This window comes from Danio aesculapii, chromosome 7 (genome assembly GCF_903798145.1).
Source record: "Danio aesculapii chromosome 7, fDanAes4.1, whole genome shotgun sequence".
Classification (NCBI taxonomy): Eukaryota; Metazoa; Chordata; class Actinopteri; order Cypriniformes; family Danionidae; genus Danio; species Danio aesculapii.
In genome coordinates this window covers 24514864-24531559 of record NC_079441.1, presented here as the reverse complement: position 1 = coordinate 24531559, position 16696 = coordinate 24514864, and the positions used below count along the sequence as shown (strand labels likewise).

At 34.5% G+C, this 16696-nt stretch overlaps 1 protein-coding gene across 1 annotated transcript; it reads right to left on the bottom strand.

Moving 5' to 3' along the window:
* Positions 1-3005: 3005 nt before the first annotated feature.
* On the bottom strand, positions 3006-14907 carry muc3a (mucin 3A, cell surface associated). The gene is made up of 13 exons (XM_056462735.1): positions 14555-14907; positions 13081-13131; positions 8960-12508; positions 8390-8505; positions 8057-8118; positions 7914-7973; positions 7634-7749; positions 7486-7536; positions 7040-7220; positions 6054-6215; positions 5129-5211; positions 4360-4511; positions 3006-4163 (listed from the first exon to the last, which is right to left on the bottom strand). Exons 1-13 carry the CDS (start codon positions 14607-14609, stop codon positions 4119-4121), a joined length of 4683 nt encoding a protein of 1560 aa, XP_056318710.1. The 5' UTR covers positions 14610-14907; the 3' UTR covers positions 3006-4118.
* Between the last annotated feature and the right edge of the window lie 1789 nt (positions 14908-16696).

Genomic DNA, 16696 nt, shown 5'->3' with positions numbered 1-16696 from the left:
GTTTTTCAATCACCGCAATTTCACACCACATACAGACATATACAAATATTTAAAAGTTGTCCTTGTTTTCAACCTCCTAAGATTTTGTTCTCTCAGATTATATCCCCCTTGCCTTTCCTTGTCTGCATTTCAGAAGTAATTTATTCCTAGCTTTAAACATAAATTGTGGTTTTAAATGTAACCAAATTAATTAATTTAAGCATCTTCAATTTAAAAAAGAAATTTGTATGCTCCAAATACTCCACATTTTCTATCATTCTAATTACAACAAAAGAACAAAAGATACTTGTATCATCTGCAAATAAAATTAAACTTTAACAACTCTGCTATCTTACACATATCATTAATGTAAATCATAAACAATACTAGACCTAAAACTGATTTACATTTAGGTATGAAGATTTATGGTTGCCAATTTCAACAAACTTGCATTTTTTTTAAATAACTGCTTATCCAATCCAAGGCTACACTCTCCTCGAATATCATACCTTTTTAATTTATTTACCAATATATTATGATTTAATACTACATTCACCTTTTATCCATCTTATTAGTAATTTCCTCAATAATTTCTGTTAATGCTAGAGTTGATCTATTTTTGCTGAAACCATATTGCTCATCAGCTAAAAGGATGCTCCAATTGATCGGCCAGAGATCGGTATTGGCCAATTATCACATTTTAAGATCCGATCGGTACTCACCAATCTGGCCGATCACATGAACTGATTGCAAGTGTTTGTTTACGGGTTTACAAGCAGAGGAAGATCCATTTTAACTTCTCATGCATCAAATATGCACTCCAAACTACTTCTTGACTGTGACATGTTGTATTCTTCTTTTGTCATTTGCAATGTTTCTAAATTGCTTTGTTAGTCATTTTTCTCACCAAATGTTTTATCTGTCTTATTTATTATTTTCTGTAAAGCTGCTTCTGACCATGATGTGTCCTCACTAAATAGTTATGAGACATGTTTAAGAGATTATATCTAACATCCTTCATTTATTCTAGTTAGGAAAGGAGAAAGCTCCACTTAAGTATCATACTTAGAGGGAAAATCTGCTTTATGCAATGTTAAAGTTATATAAAGCTCAAAGCATCAAAATCGGTATCGGCCGATCACCATGACGAGGAATCAGTACTCGGTGTCGGCTCCAAAATCCTGATCGGAGCATCCCTAGCTAAGAGGTTATGCTTAAATGTCCCAAGTGAACAACCATATTAATGAAATGTCCTAAGTGAACTCTTTGACCTAATCCTAGGCTAACGTTTGTCTGTGAAACCAGGCTTTAGTTCTAGTGGATTTTATCTACACATTGTAGCCTGTACTATTTTTCATAAGAGTACTGAGACTGGATGTAGAGAGATACAACAAAGAAACAATGAAATTCATAAAAATATAAATATCACAACTATTAATTATTATTTAATACCCTAAACAAATAAAGTGATTTCCTCTTCAAAATATGACAGATTGTTTATACTTTGATGGTTTACTTCAACTTGTAGGGTCATTCAAAAAGGAAATATTGTACAAGGTCACATGTGGACAACATTTCTGGCAGCTACTGAACAGTCTATGACTTCAAAACTGAAGACTTGCAGAAAAAATGACTATAAAGTAACTTAAAGCTTAATAAAGCCTCGTGACAATCATCATATGTATGTGTGAATATCACATGACATGCAAACAAATGGTCAAGTGCAAAGACATCAAGCCTGGGTATTTGCACAGACTCAGAGCCACAAAGATTTTATGGCAGAAAAAGATTACCCCCCCCCCCCACCAACCCTAATCAGCTGATACAACTAATCAAGGTGTTCAAGACTACTAGAGAATATTAAGCAGATGTGAGCTGGATGCGATTGGAGCTAAACGTCAGCCCGTCGGGAACTGAGATTGAGACCACTGATTTAGAGCAAGTATAGCATTGCACAAGTGATTAGCGTTTACTCATTGCAACACAGAGGTGTAATTACATCAACTTAAGGGATGCTACCTTTTGAAACTATTCATAGTAATGACTTAAGAGCTTATTATCAGTTTCTTTTTCCTGATTATCTGTTGAAAGTGTGGCTCCCCACCCGTCTTGACGAATGTAATGCAACATCCCTCATAGTGTTTGACTGCTTGCGGATAAGATATCTGAGATAAAGAGACTCACCTTGTGGCTGTAAAAATCACAAGGCCGTAAAATCACAACTTATTCACAAGTCTGAACATTAGTCTGAACATTTCCTCATAAAATATTTTTGGCAGAGTAACAAATACTGTACACTTTTTTTTTTACATGTACAACCTAAATATATACAGTTAAAAAAAATATAGGGAACACTGAAACGACACAATGTAACTCCTAGTGTTCCCTTTATTTTTTTTTTAAGTGAATTTTGTAATAATTTGTATTTAATACTAATATTTTAGTCCATTTCTCAGGGAATATTGGCAATGTTTTTGGCACATTTTAACAAAACAGATTTATTTAACAGATATATTTATTAAAATAATATTTTAGTTACCAAACACATTTAGAAATGGAAAGATAATACAATAAAATTCAAGCAAAATATTGCAAAAATAAACGACAATCTTTCAGGTGTTTTTTTTTTTTTTTTTTTTTTTGCTTCTCTTGATTTTTCCTCTTTTTAAAATTTGTATTTAATATTTTTCTTTAACATAAATTTGGCTGTTCTAGTTTTTAGACCTTTATCGTAAGTTATTTTGTTAGATAAGCTCCAGATTTGGCTTCAGTACTGACAATGTAATGTATATGCACAAATATAATGTTGTATAACTTCCTATTAAAAATATGAATTTAAAAGAGAGATTTGTGAGGGGTGTACTGATATATGCTAAACACTGTATATACAAAGGTAACATAAAACCAAGCATTAAAAAGCCCCCATCAAGAGAAATGATTGAGCTCAATATCTCAAGAATATAACTAAATCACAGCCACAAAGAAAAACTACAACTAAAATGAAGAGTTATTGAGAATATAGGTCATTTATTTTAACATAAGCAAGTGTCAATTTACAAAAAAAAAGTGCAATATAAGTATAATAACAATAAATAATTTGTGGTTAACACACAATTTCCTTGTCTTGTTTAGTTAACGGGGACATTGTACATTAATAAAACATTTCTGTAAATGTACCACAATATTTTTCCATCTGTAGTCCCTAAACAAAATGTTAAGAGTTGCCCTAAAGAAAATGTAATTAAAGTACATGTTAAAACAACTTAGATTTACACATCGCAATCCATAAAAAAATAAATAAAAATACAAAGTGCACAAGAGACATACCCCAAGCTATGAAATACAGGATTTAAATGTTGACATAACAGAGTACTAATTAACCATATTATTATTTTAACCTTAAATACTTCATTTGTTTTTATATATCTTACAGCTGTTAGTATAATATTCCATTCTCGTGCAGCTTTTGATGGAAAATGAGGACTGATTAATCTTATTTTCCCTAATACAGTCTCTTCTCAACGCACCTCTTGTAGAATGATAAACAATTGATCTAATGCTGACTAACTGATTAATTCATACATCAAGCAGGCATTTGCATACCTAATCACATCACAATTAACTAACTGATATATTCATATTAATGCTGTATCATTATTCATAACAATAATAAAACATGAAGATATCTGACAGAGATTTGAATAATGTATAAGAGAAAAGCAGAGGTTTCCTCCATCTCTTCATCATGTGATCAAACGCATCGTGTTCAGAGTTTGTCACACATCTGAGAAACAGACAATATGTACAATTCTACTGCTACCGACTTTAATGGTATATAAATAAGACTCACAGTGTTTTGATACATCAGACCTGTGAATTTTAAAAGCAACAGATACATTAAGTATACCACACATAGCCCCACTGAAAAAAAAGATCTGCGAAACTGTTGCAAACATTGTATATGGGTTGAATTTAAACAAACAAATTAAATTGTGTAATGTTCAACTTAATTAGTTTGTTTAAATTCAGCCCAAATAAATTGCTTACAACCACTTAACTTAAAAAAAAATTGTAAATCCCAGGAATCAGCTTTAAATCGTTTTTTTCCAGTGTGTTTGTATTGATATGGACTCAAGCACTTAAATATCAAAAGAAGTCCGGATCTGAGGTCTGTCCATTTTCATCTATTAAGAGCAATAAAACAAAGAATGAGGATTTATCAAAAACAACACCAACAACAATCTGATAATTAGGTTGTAATAATACATGAATAATATTCTGAAGTTAAAATTATCCTATAAATAAAATGTAACCTTTATCAACCAGAAAACAGCTAGAGGGAAATTAATTTGTTTAAATAATCACATCCTCAGTACTCACAGATGGATCTCTCTGAAAGTTCCGCAGATGAAAGTCGGGTTCAGGCGAGTAGTTTGTCGAGTAGGATCGAGCTGCAAAGACGTCTGGTTTATATTTCGCTAAACTGTTAGGTGTGTCTCTTGGTGAGTAGACTGGATTATCGTATCGGTCAACTGGAAATATAGAAAAATGTAAGTGATTAATCAGATGGAAAATGTACATTCTATGAGGGGAAAAGGCCTACAAATCAAACAAAATGCAAATGCAAACATTTTTAGGGCCCAATGAAAGCTGTTTTACTGCAAATTCCAGTTTATATATTTTAGCTTCACTCAATTTTAACGATTAGACGAAGTGTAAGTAATCAAAAGCTTATCTAATGAACATAACACAACTATTACATTTTACAGCTTACAACTTCAAGAAATCTATGAAAGTTTTGATCTTTCTCAAATCTGTGTTGCTGTGTTGCTATATTTTGTTTTGCAAGTAGAAAAACAAGCATCTGAAATATACATATACTACAAATATGCTCAAATAAAATCCTAAAATAACTATATTAATAATTAACTAGATTTGAAAAAGAATAGAGATTAATAATATAATGTTTACCTGTTAATTATTATGTTTGACCATTTTATGTTTCAACCAATATACTGATGTAACAGCTGTTATGAGTATTGTTAAATATCCACAAAGGAAATCATTTGTTTGGCAATTCAGATATTTACCTACAAGTAGCAATCGTTGTATATAGGTTAATGTATTTTTTTTTTTTTTTAATTGGTACCTGGGAATGGCGCTTTCTTGGTTGGCCACTCAAAATCATCTTCTAACCATTCTTTCACTAGCTCCTGCTTTATGTCCTTATTCCTGTCAAACAAACAAACACAGTTACGGACAGGAAAACTAATTCTTTTTTATAAGTCAACCCCGTGTTTTCCAACACACATCAAAAAAGGCAGTAATTCCAGGAAGTAAGACTGGAATTACTGACACATCTCTGGTAGTTCAGAATCAGTTCTTTCTTTCAGTCAGTCAGATGCCAACCATAGAGGACTTTTAGAGGTCTCCATAAGCCTGGACCAGGCTGTATCCTGAGCAGGTGCTGAAGTGGTCATGGAGGAGTGGAGAGCATGAGAATTAGTCCTAAAAACCCCCAGTGACAGACAAGTCTCCGCATTGATTTTGTGGGCCAGCCCGAACACCAGCCGATGACCTACTCACACCTGCAGCTTCTCCATGATGGACGTCCAGCATTCTCCAGCCTCCGGCGCCTAGACTGCTCTGCACAAGAATTTGGCCAGAGGAGAAATGGTTGTGCCCAACTGAGCCTGGTTTCTCTCAAGGTTTTTTCCTTCACTTTCATCAATTGGTAAGTTTTGTTCCTCACCACTGGCTTGCTTGGTTTGGGACTTGTGGAGCTGCCCATCGATGGAATTGCTCTTCAGTCTTTGAACTTTCAGCAGTGAAATTTGAACTAACCAGAACTGCTAAACTGAACTTAAACTCTGAAAACTGGACTGACACAGTTTCAATTCACTAGAACTGCTATTTTAAGCCGCTTTGACACAATCTACATTGTAAAAGCACTATAGAAATAAAGATGAATTGAAGTCCTTGTGACATGAGACGATCTCAAAAAAGCAACCCACATCAGAGAACCCAAGAAAATTGCTTTGCTTATTGAGTTTTATAAAGATGCGACTACTTACCTCTTCACAGTCTTTTTGTTTATTACAAGATAAGCTGTTAGGATTGCGACAGTTATCACTGCTAAAGCTGCCACTGTTCCCAGTCCAGCATAGAATCCAATTTTGTTCACTTGGAATCTGCAATCCTCTCCCAGGTACCAGTTAGCATCATTATAGGGGCAGCTAAAACAAAGATTCATACAATTCAAAGATGTTTTCAGAGAAGTATATGCACATTTTTACTACTGTTTGTTTTATTTAGATCATTGCAGATCTTTGAATTGGCCTAGCTTCAATCATTAGTTTTGATCACCTTCTAAAACAGGGGTGCCCAAACTTTTTCATATGAAGGGCCAAAAGACAAATATGATCAAGAGCTGTGGGCTGAAGATAAATATACCAAACTATGTTACATTAAAGTTGCCAAGGGTAATTTCCTAATATTTAAAACTAAATAGAATACATTACTTTGAATTATATTAACTAATGCAGTATCACTTTTCAATTGATAACTTATTGTAATTAAAACATAAACAATCACATTTATGTCACAGTGGAGTTCAATGCTGAATACACTGGTGAAGCCAAATCTGCCTTTGCCTTGATTCCCTCGCCAAAGTCTCTGCATTGTCCTCTATCCATCAGGTGACAATATGTACATTTTAAACTAAAATACAGTATTTATATTAAAATATTTAATTTCAGTTAGCCGTTTTGCATCTTAACAATAAAACAAACAAATAAAAGGTTACATTAAATTAGAAATTACAATGTCTAAACCATCCCCCTCATTCTCCATCTCTCTTTTCAGATGGGATGACAGGCCAAATCAAAGGTTACAATGGGCCAACTTTGGGCCGCGGGCCCTAATTTGGGCATCTTTGTTCTAAAACAACATTTATTTTAATTTCAGATTTCATGTTATGAGTGTGAGTGTGTTGCAGCATGAACTGCTACAATCCATAAAGAGTGAGAATATCAAAAATATAGTTCATAAAAGTACATACTAGCAAGTTGCACCATCCCTAGTAACTTCACAAGTGCCTTCGGAGCCACACTCTTTTGTTGTAGGATGTTCTGCATTGCATTCAGTCACACAAGCCACTTTGCCGTTGATCTCCATTGGAGTAAAATGTCTTTGTATTTCTTTGGGAAAACTTTCTAATGCTTTATCGCACACCTCTTGGACTATGGAAATAAAAAAGAGCAACAGTCATGATAAGAAATAAAACAAACAAATGACAGGATTCAGAAACTAAATATTTCTTGAATTTAATACACTATTTTTGTAAATTTAGTAAAAATGTAGTACAACATTTTTAGAACGGCCCATGTGAGGTTGTCCTGCAGAATTTTTAGGACTCATTGTTTCTTCTGTCTTGACACAATGAATGACCCATCATTAAATATTAAAGGCAGCCCCCTTTTATTTTTGGAGCAACTCATTACTTACTATTAAAATCAGTCTTTGATGTTTGGACCTCTGCAATGGGAAAATTATCATCTAGAAGAGATATATGTGAAATAAACAGAAATAGATTAACAATGCATCCAATAACCATATACTGTAGTAGATAATGAAGAAATTGAATATGACTTACCTGAGCTATTTTTTAATATTTCAAGAGTCGTTTGCAGTTCACTGACCACTTCATCGTAAGCACTGTTTACATTGTCATTTTCAATGTGAAGAATGACATCATGCTTAATGTTCACACTAGCCACAGAGTAAAAAAATACAAAAACATCGATTCAATATATATATATATATATATACACACATATATACACGCAAATTGGTGATTTAAAGGTGTAACAATTAGAAAAGATTTCTAATTAGTAATTAGTAAAGATTTCTGTTTGGTTTCTGATTTCTGTTACCTTTTTTCTTCCTCCAAAGGCACGCTTCTTCTTCGCCTTGTTGTAAATGGATTACCAGGACTTTGAAAAAAATAAATTAGCATTCTATTGACATAACTATGATTACAAAATGGCTTGCACTGTAGATTATGTAGAGGTATTACCTTAGAATGATATTGTCCACACGATCAAAGTTTTTTATTTCTTTTTTATACTTGGATATAACCTGTATTTGAATGAAAATATGTCAGCAAAAGCTTCAAGCCCCAAAATTAGGACCTCCACTGTTTGTCAAGGTAGGCACTGAAACCAGTATTACAAATATTGCATAAATGACAACTGCTAAATTTTCGTTCATTCAATAAAATTAAGGTGAAATTTTATTAAAGATGATCACATCACTTCCTCAATATCCGGACAATAATATTTTAGTAATTAAAGGGATAGTTCACCCAAAATCTTTACATAAATAAGATTCTGGAGAAAAGGACACTTACTGTATGGTTGAATTTTTCCACAATTTCACGATATTCAGGTGATGATGTGTCTTTATGTTCTTCTTTAAATGGAAGATTAACTTCTAATTCAGCATTCACTGCCCTTTCAATGTCACCTACAACAAGGAAAATAGAGAAAATTTGGAAAAAACAAGTATATCACTTTAAAAATATATATGTTTAATAAAAGTAATGTATCAACTAATTAATAATAGAAAGAACATCCTTCCTGAAAAATTACAAACAAGAATAGTGTATTGTGACTATGTTTTTTGGTTACATTTAGAGTCGTTGTTGTAGAGCTGTAAGGTATGGCATTAATAAATAACAGCTTCAAGAGCTGTGAAGTCATTTTACTGCATCACATTTGAATTAGGATAAATTGGAAAAACTACAAGAACAGTAATTGCAAATAAATGTTTCAGATAGACACAGCTAGATAATATTGTGGCAAAATTAACCAATAACATTTGGTACACTCATACTTTCTGTGATAATTTAGACACTTTAATAATAATATGATTATTTATCATTATTATCTACTAATATTTGAAAGGGCTTCTAACAAACCTGGGACAACTTCAAATTCCACATTATTGCAAGTCCTTCCTGTAAAACCAGCTGTACACAAACAAGCCTTGTTGTCTGGCTGTGGAGTTCCTCCATTTTGACAGTGAATAGGTTTGATAGTTGTAGTTTTGGTTGTTGACTGAGTTGATCTTGTTGTTGTTGTTGCATGAATGGTAGTCATAATGTCTTTTTCAGTTGTGACGTCAGTTGTGCCAGGACTTTGTGTAGTTAAATCAGAAATCGCTGTTGTAGTCTCTTTTGTAGTTGCAGGCATTTCTGTTGTACCTGTAGATTCACTGGCCGTAGTCCCATCATTAGTTGTTGAACTTTCTGTTGTTATCTCTTCTGTGGTTACGTGCGTTTCTGTTGTACCTGTAGGTTCACTGGCTGTTGTGCCATCAGTAGTTGTTGAACTTTCTGTTGTTATCTCTTCTGTGGTTACAGGTGTTTCTGTTGTACCTGTAGGTTCACTGGCTGTTGTGCCATCAGTAGTTGTTGAACTTTCTGTTGTTATCTCTTCTGTGGTTACAGGTGTTTCTGTTGTACCTGTAGGTTCACTGGCTGTTGTGCCATCAGTAGTTGTTGAACTTTCTGTTGTTATCTCTACTGTGGTTACAGGCGTTTCTGTTGTACCTGTAGGTTCACTGGCTGTCGTGCCATCAGTAGTTGTTGAACTTTCTGTTGTCATCTCTTCTGTGGTTACAGGCGTTTCTGTTGTACCTGTAGGTTCACTGGCTGTTGTGCCATCAGTAGTTGTTGAACTTTCTGTTGTTATCTCTTCTGTGGTTACAGGCGTTTCTGTTGTACCTGTAGGTTCACTGGCTGTTGTGCCATCAGTAGTTGTTGAACTTTCTGTTGTTATCTCTTCTGTGGTTACAGGCGTTTCTGTTGTACCTGTAGGTTCACTGGCTGTTGTGCCATCAGTAGTTGTTGAACTTTCTGTGGTTATCTCTTCTGTGGTTACAGGCGTTTCTGTTGTACCTGTAGGTTCACTGGCTGTTGTGCCATCAGTAGTTGTTGAACTTTCTGTTGTTATCTCTTCTGTGGTTACAGGCGTTTCTGTTGTACCTGTAGGTTCACTGGCTGTTGTGCCATCAGTAGTTGTTGAACTTTCTGTTGTTATCTCTTCTGTGGTTACAGGCGTTTCTGTTGTACCTGTAGGTTCACTGGCTGTTGTGCCATCAGTAGTTGTTGAACTTTCTGTTGTTATCTCTTCTGTGGTTACAGGTGTTTCTGTTGTACCTGTAGGTTCACTGGCTGTTGTGCCATCAGTAGTTGTTGAACTTTCTGTTGTTATCTCTACTGTGGTTACAGGCGTTTCTGTTGTACCTGTAGGTTCACTGGCTGTTGTGCCATCAGTAGTTGTTGAACTTTCTGTTGTTATCTCTTCTGTGGTTACAGGCGTTTCTGTTGTACCTGTAAGTTCACTGGCTGTTGTGCCATCAGTAGTTGTTGAACTTTCTGTTGTTATCTCTTCTGTGGTTACAGGCGTTTCTGTTGTACCTGTAGGTTCACTGGCTGTTGTGCCATCAGTAGTTGTTGAACTTTCTGTTGTTATCTCTTCTGTGGTTACAGGCGTTTCTGTTGTACCTGTAGGTTCACTGGCTGTTGTGCCATCAGTAGTTGTTGAACTTTCTGTGGTTATCTCTTCTGTGGTTACAGGCGTTTCTGTTGTACCTGTAGGTTCACTGGCTGTTGTGCCATCAGTAGTTGTTGAACTTTCTGTTGTTATCTCTTCTGTGGTTACAGGCGTTTCTGTTGTACCTGTAGGTTCACTGGCTGTTGTGCCATCAGTAGTTGTTGAACTTTCTGTTGTTATCTCTTCTGTGGTTACAGGCGTTTCTGTTGTACCTGTAGGTTCACTGGCTGTTGTGCCATCAGTAGTTGTTGAACTTTCTGTTGTTATCTCTTCTGTGGTTACAGGCGTTTCTGTTGTACCTGTAGGTTCACTGGCTGTTGTGCCATCAGTAGTTGTTGAACTTTCTGTTGTTATCTCTTCTGTGGTTACAGGCGTTTCTGTTGTACCTGTAGGTTCACTGGCTGTTGTGCCATCAGTAGTTGTTGAACTTTCTGTTGTTATCTCTTCTGTGGTTACAGGCGTTTCTGTTGTACCTGTAGGTTCACTGGCTGTTGTGCCATCAGTAGTTGTTGAACTTTCTGTTGTTATCTCTTCTGTGGTTACAGGCGTTTCTGTTGTACCTGTAGGTTCACTGGCTGTTGTGCCATCAGTAGTTGTTGAACTTTCTGTTGTTATCTCTTCTGTGGTTACAGGTGTTTCTGTTGTACCTGTAGGTTCACTGGCTGTTGTGCCATCAGTAGTTGTTGAACTTTCTGTTGTTATCTCTTCTGTGGTTACAGGCGTTTCTGTTGTACCTGTAGGTTCACTGGCTGTTGTGCCATCAGTAGTTGTTGAACTTTCTGTTGTTATCTCTTCTGTGGTTACAGGCGTTTCTGTTGTACCTGTAGGTTCACTGGCTGTTGTGCCATCAGTAGTTGTTAAACTTTCTGTTGTTACAGGCGTTTCTGTTGTACCTGTAGGTTCACTGGCTGTTGTGCCATCAGTAGTTGTTGAACTTTCTGTTGTTGTCTCTTCTGTGGTTACAGGCGTTTCTGTTGTACCTGTAGGTTCACTGGCTGTTGTGCCATCAATAGTTGTTGAACTTTCTGTTGTTATCTCTTCTGTGGTTACAGGTGTTTCTGTTGTACCTGTAGGTTCACTGGCTGTTGTGCCATCAGTAGTTGTTGAACTTTCTGTTGTTATCTCTTCTGTGGTTACAGGCGTTTCTGTTGTACCTGTAGGTTCACTGGCTGTTGTGCCATCAGTAGTTGTTGAACTTTCTGTTGTTATCTTTGCTGTGGTTACAGTCGTTTCTGTTGTACCTGTAGGTTCACTGGCTGTTGTGCCATCACTAGTAGTTAAACTTTCTGTTGTTATCTCTGCTGTGGTTACAGGCGTTTCTGTTGTACCTGTAGGTTCACTGGCTGTTGTGCCATCACTAGTTGTTAAACTTTCTGTTGTCATCTCTGCTGTGGTTACAGGCGTTTCTGTTGTACCTGTAGGTTCACTGGCTGTTGTGCCATCACTAGTTGTTAAACTTTCTGTTGTCATCTCTGCTGTGGTTACAGGCGTTTCTGTTGTACCTGTAGGTTCACTGGCTGTTGTGCCATCACTAGTCGTTAAACTTTCTGTTGTCATCTCTGCTGTGGTTACAGGCGTTTCTGTTGTACCTGTAGGTTCACTGGCTATTGTGCCATCACTAGTTGTTAAACTTTCTGTTGTCATCTCTTCTGTGGTTACAGGCGTTTCTGTTGTACCTGTAGGTTCACTGGCTGTTGTGCCATCACTAGTTGTTAAACTTTCTGTTGTCATCTCTGCTGTGGTTACAGGCGTTTCTGTTGTACCTGTAGGTTCACTGGCTGTTGTGCCATCACTAGTTGTTAAACTTTCTGTTGTCATCTCTGCTGTGGTTACAGGCTTTTCTGTTGTACCTGTAGGTTCACTGGCTGTTGTGCCATCAGTAGTTGTTGAACTTTCTGTTGTTATCTCTTCTGTAGAACACACACACACACAATACAACAGAATAGAAAGAGAAAAGAGAAGAACACACTCTGTAAATAAAATTATTACATACTTTTTAATGTAAAACATTTTTGCACCATTTTTCATGTTAAATAAAATTTTCAATTAATTTCCACTTACATTAGATTAAACTGACTTTTTACAAAAACATATGTTGGTATGACATTAATCATACCATCATTTACTTAAGTCAAAACTCAAGTTCTTGCCATAGATATCCAAATGAAATGTTATATTCATAATGGACAATGCAGAAATGAAAACATCCTCATTCACTCTCATTCTTTTTTTACGATATGGCTATTGATAAGTTGTAGGTCAACTTTATTTCTTTTTAATAATTAGTTTCAGTTAATTTAGACTTATAGTATAAATAAAAAATATCATTAACAATTTACAGTATGCCTGAATTTTTTGTTTTAGTCTTCATTTTTGCATTTTAAAACTAGAACAATGGGCAGAAATACAGTTAATCAGAATATATAAAATATCCCTATAAACAACCCTGAGTTGTGATTTAAAAGATTGTGATGTAAATTACCTGTAGAGCTTGGATACTCTGTAGAAGATGTTTGCTGTAGAGAAGTGTTTGCTGTTGGGAGAGGAGTAAAAGTAAAATCAGTATATGTATATATATATATATATATATATATATATATATATATATATATATATATATATATATATATATATATATATATATATATATATATATATATATATATATATATATATATATAACTGACTGTTGTTTGTGTTATCTGATTACATAAACAAATCACTACTTTGCTGTAATGAGTCTGGTTATGAGGCAGGCATGCAACACACGATGCACTACATGAATTGTAAAAAGGTTTTTTCCCCTCTACATTTAGATTAGGTCAGAGTAACTTATGTGCCATAAAGTGTGTTCCTGCAATTAGTATTAAAAGAGTATGCAATTGGCATCAACAACCATAAATATTATAAAATATATTTGTATAATTATTGTCCTTTAGTTAATACCAAATCTTGGTCAGCACCTGTCAAACGTTTTCATTAAAAATACCCTTAAATTAAAAAATTCCTATAAAACCACTATATGCAATGTCCTTAAAGAAGATTATGAAATCAGAATAACCCAAAATAACCCAAAATTCTACAAATTCTAAAAATATTATCCATGCCATATTCCAATAAATTTCACATGCAAAAACTATTCTGTATTTCTTGCTAAATACACCTCTACGAGACAACGTAATTTGTTTTTCTGGAAGAAAACATTCTGTTCCTTATATTTTGGCACTCAAATTGACAATCCAATTATAATTTTTTTTGCTTTTAAGAAAAGTCCTCATATAGTTTCTTCTGTACTATCCATACGACAAATTTCTCAATACTTAAATCACTTTTCAAAACTCAAGAAACATTTCTCCCAACCATTTATTCATTCATTCTGTTTTCGGCTTAGTCCCTTTATTAATCAAGGATTGCCACAGTGGAATGAACCAGCAACCTATCCAGCATATGTTTTATGCAGCAGATGCCCTTCCAGCTGCAACCCATCACTGGGAAACAGCCATACACTCATTCACACACATACACTACAAACAATTTAGCTTACCTAATTCACCTATAGCGCATGTATTTAGAGTTTGCAAAGATGAGCACCCGGAGGAAACCCACGCGAACACAGGGAGAGTATGCAAACATTTTATGTACTACCCTAAAATGCAAGAATTAGCATATACTCCATCCACCGGAACAGATGTATGCTAATGCTAATCTGTCTCCTGCATTTACCCACAAGCTTATCCTCTGTAAATGTCCTCGAAATTATGCTTGGTTTGTTTTTGTCAAGGACCGAAGTGTCTGCGCATGAGTCCAAAATTCTTTTCATCGTCTCTGATCTCCTAATTTAATCTATTCTTATTAAATAAGAAACCTTGTTTAGATCATCTTCTGTCTAAGAGACTATTTGAATTTTCTTTTTAAACCATTCATTTGTTATGCATTTATATTTTGTTTCACCATACCTGAAATAAGACTCAGGATCAGAATGAAAGCAGATTTGTAGCGTATTCCAGTCATTTCCGAAAATGATGCCAGTCCAAGTGCTTGAAAAATAATACACTGGATCCTCAGTCCTGTCCAGATGTAGTCTCTAACACATCTCAGCCTGTGCAACTTTCACACAGTTCAAAGCCATTTACTGACCCAAGTACATGGTACAGCTATTAAAAGTTACTCTAAAAACCTCAATCATGAATCAAAGTCCACTGTAGGAGAGGTGTTGCACAGATCATGGCACACTTATTAAGATAAGAGTCGATTTCCTCAAAACGTTTTACATTTCTACTCATTGTCCACCACCATTTTATAATGGATATTATACAAACTTTGATTTTCTCAAAAATTTTGCTTCACTCAACTGACATGAGAACATATTCCCATGACCTGGATATAATGATTGATGAAGTGCTTAAGTAGCCCTTAAAAGAATGAAGAACAGTCCTTTTAAATGATATGTTTAAATAATATATTACATCATAAAGGCAAGGTCTTTTAACCATGTAACTGTCACTCCACATTAGAATTGGCATATTATACTCAACTGTATATTAAAGATATTATACATATTTTATCAAGATAAATTCAGGTTTAAAGGAATTTTTTTAATGTACTTAATGACAGTAAAGGGGTTAACTGTATTCTGTTTAGTCTTTATTAGCCATTAGTTATTAAACAAGTAAAATAAAAATAAAAAGAGGTAATCTTCTCATTAAAAGGGTCAAAAGCAGTTTTAACTTCCCATTTGTGGCTAAAAACAGAGAATATGATGCTACTGTAAGTGGGGATTGTGTCCGGTTCTCCGTAAGATTTAAGATCCTTCCTAGATTAATTGATAAATTATTTTACGTCCTACAAAAATATATATTTTTAAAAAGGTAATTAGAAAGCTTTTCTTATTGTTCTGCTACTTATGATGATGACCATTTTTCGTTCTCAAATAAAATCAAGACAATTACACAGAAAAAAAATGCTTTTCTTACTTTGAGATTTTGGCTTGTTTCTACTCCATATATTTACAAATTCTTAAATCAAGAAGAATTTCCTAAACTATTTATTTATTTTAATAATTAAAGGGATTGGATTTCTGCATTTGCACAACAGTTAATGCATTTCTCAAAACAATCAGTCATTTGTGCACATCATAGTAGCAGTTTCTCATTCCTTCCAACAAATTGCAAATGCTTTTAGACATGCATCAATTGCTTTCATACAACTCTCTGCTGTTTTATAACATTATCATTTGTTTATGTCATGTCAGTCAAAATTAACTGAACTTGTGAATGCTGAATAGTCGTTTCATATAAAAATAATAGTCCTCATTTCATTACTTTAGTCATTACTTACAGAAATGTTGAACTAATTGTCAAAAATCTGTCAAGCAAATATTATGAAACTTTTAAAATCTTTTTTTTCCTGGAAATGTCTTTTAAATTGAACAATTTCATGAATGATTTACAGACCTGTGTAAGTTGTCGGCTCAGTTCCAATATGTACTGCAATATTGTTTACAGTTGTGCACAGCTCTTCCCAAAGGAAGTTTATGTTTGTTGTAAATAAGGGTGTATTTATTCTTTTGCACAGTGCTGTGAATAAATTAGAATTGTAAAGAGCATATGCAGTAAAACTGTGAAACATATTCAGTGTCTTGTACTTAGATATCTCACTAAATGCAGTAATGTCTAACTTTACTGTAGTTTTACTGTAGTTGCTGTCTTGAGCATTTTCAGGAAGTGTCACTAAGATCTGACTTTTTTGCATTGGAAAAAATGTACAGCGTAAACTGTCATAATAAAAACATGACAAAGCCATATGACTATCTTGTTCAAAAACAATGGTGTCAGGACTTTTCATCTTGATGACACTGACACTTTCATTGACATCAATACTTGCTTTTGAGGAATGAGCTATCCATTTTGAGCAAGTGACACACTTTTGCAGGTTATCAACTAGGTTTTGCAATTTGTACTAATTGTTTTGAAAATGCATTAACTGTTGTGCAAATGTAAATAGTGTTGTGAGAAATGCACCAAAGTGACTGAGAAAAACTGTATTAAATCAAAAGTTTTCACTTTAAAACAAGCTAAATAATCTGCCAATGTGGTGTG

Coding starts and splice junctions, on each gene's coding strand:
- muc3a (XM_056462735.1), bottom strand. CDS start 14,609: ATGACTGGAATACGCTACAAATCTGCTTTCATTCTGATCCTGAGTCTT. Junction 7,974..8,056: donor GTGGACAATATCATTCTAAG/GTAATACCTCTA, acceptor TTTTTTTCAAAG/TCCTGGTAATCCATTTACAA. Junction 5,212..6,053: donor AACAAAAAGACTGTGAAGAG/GTAAGTAGTCGC, acceptor TTTGTTTGACAG/GAATAAGGACATAAAGCAGG.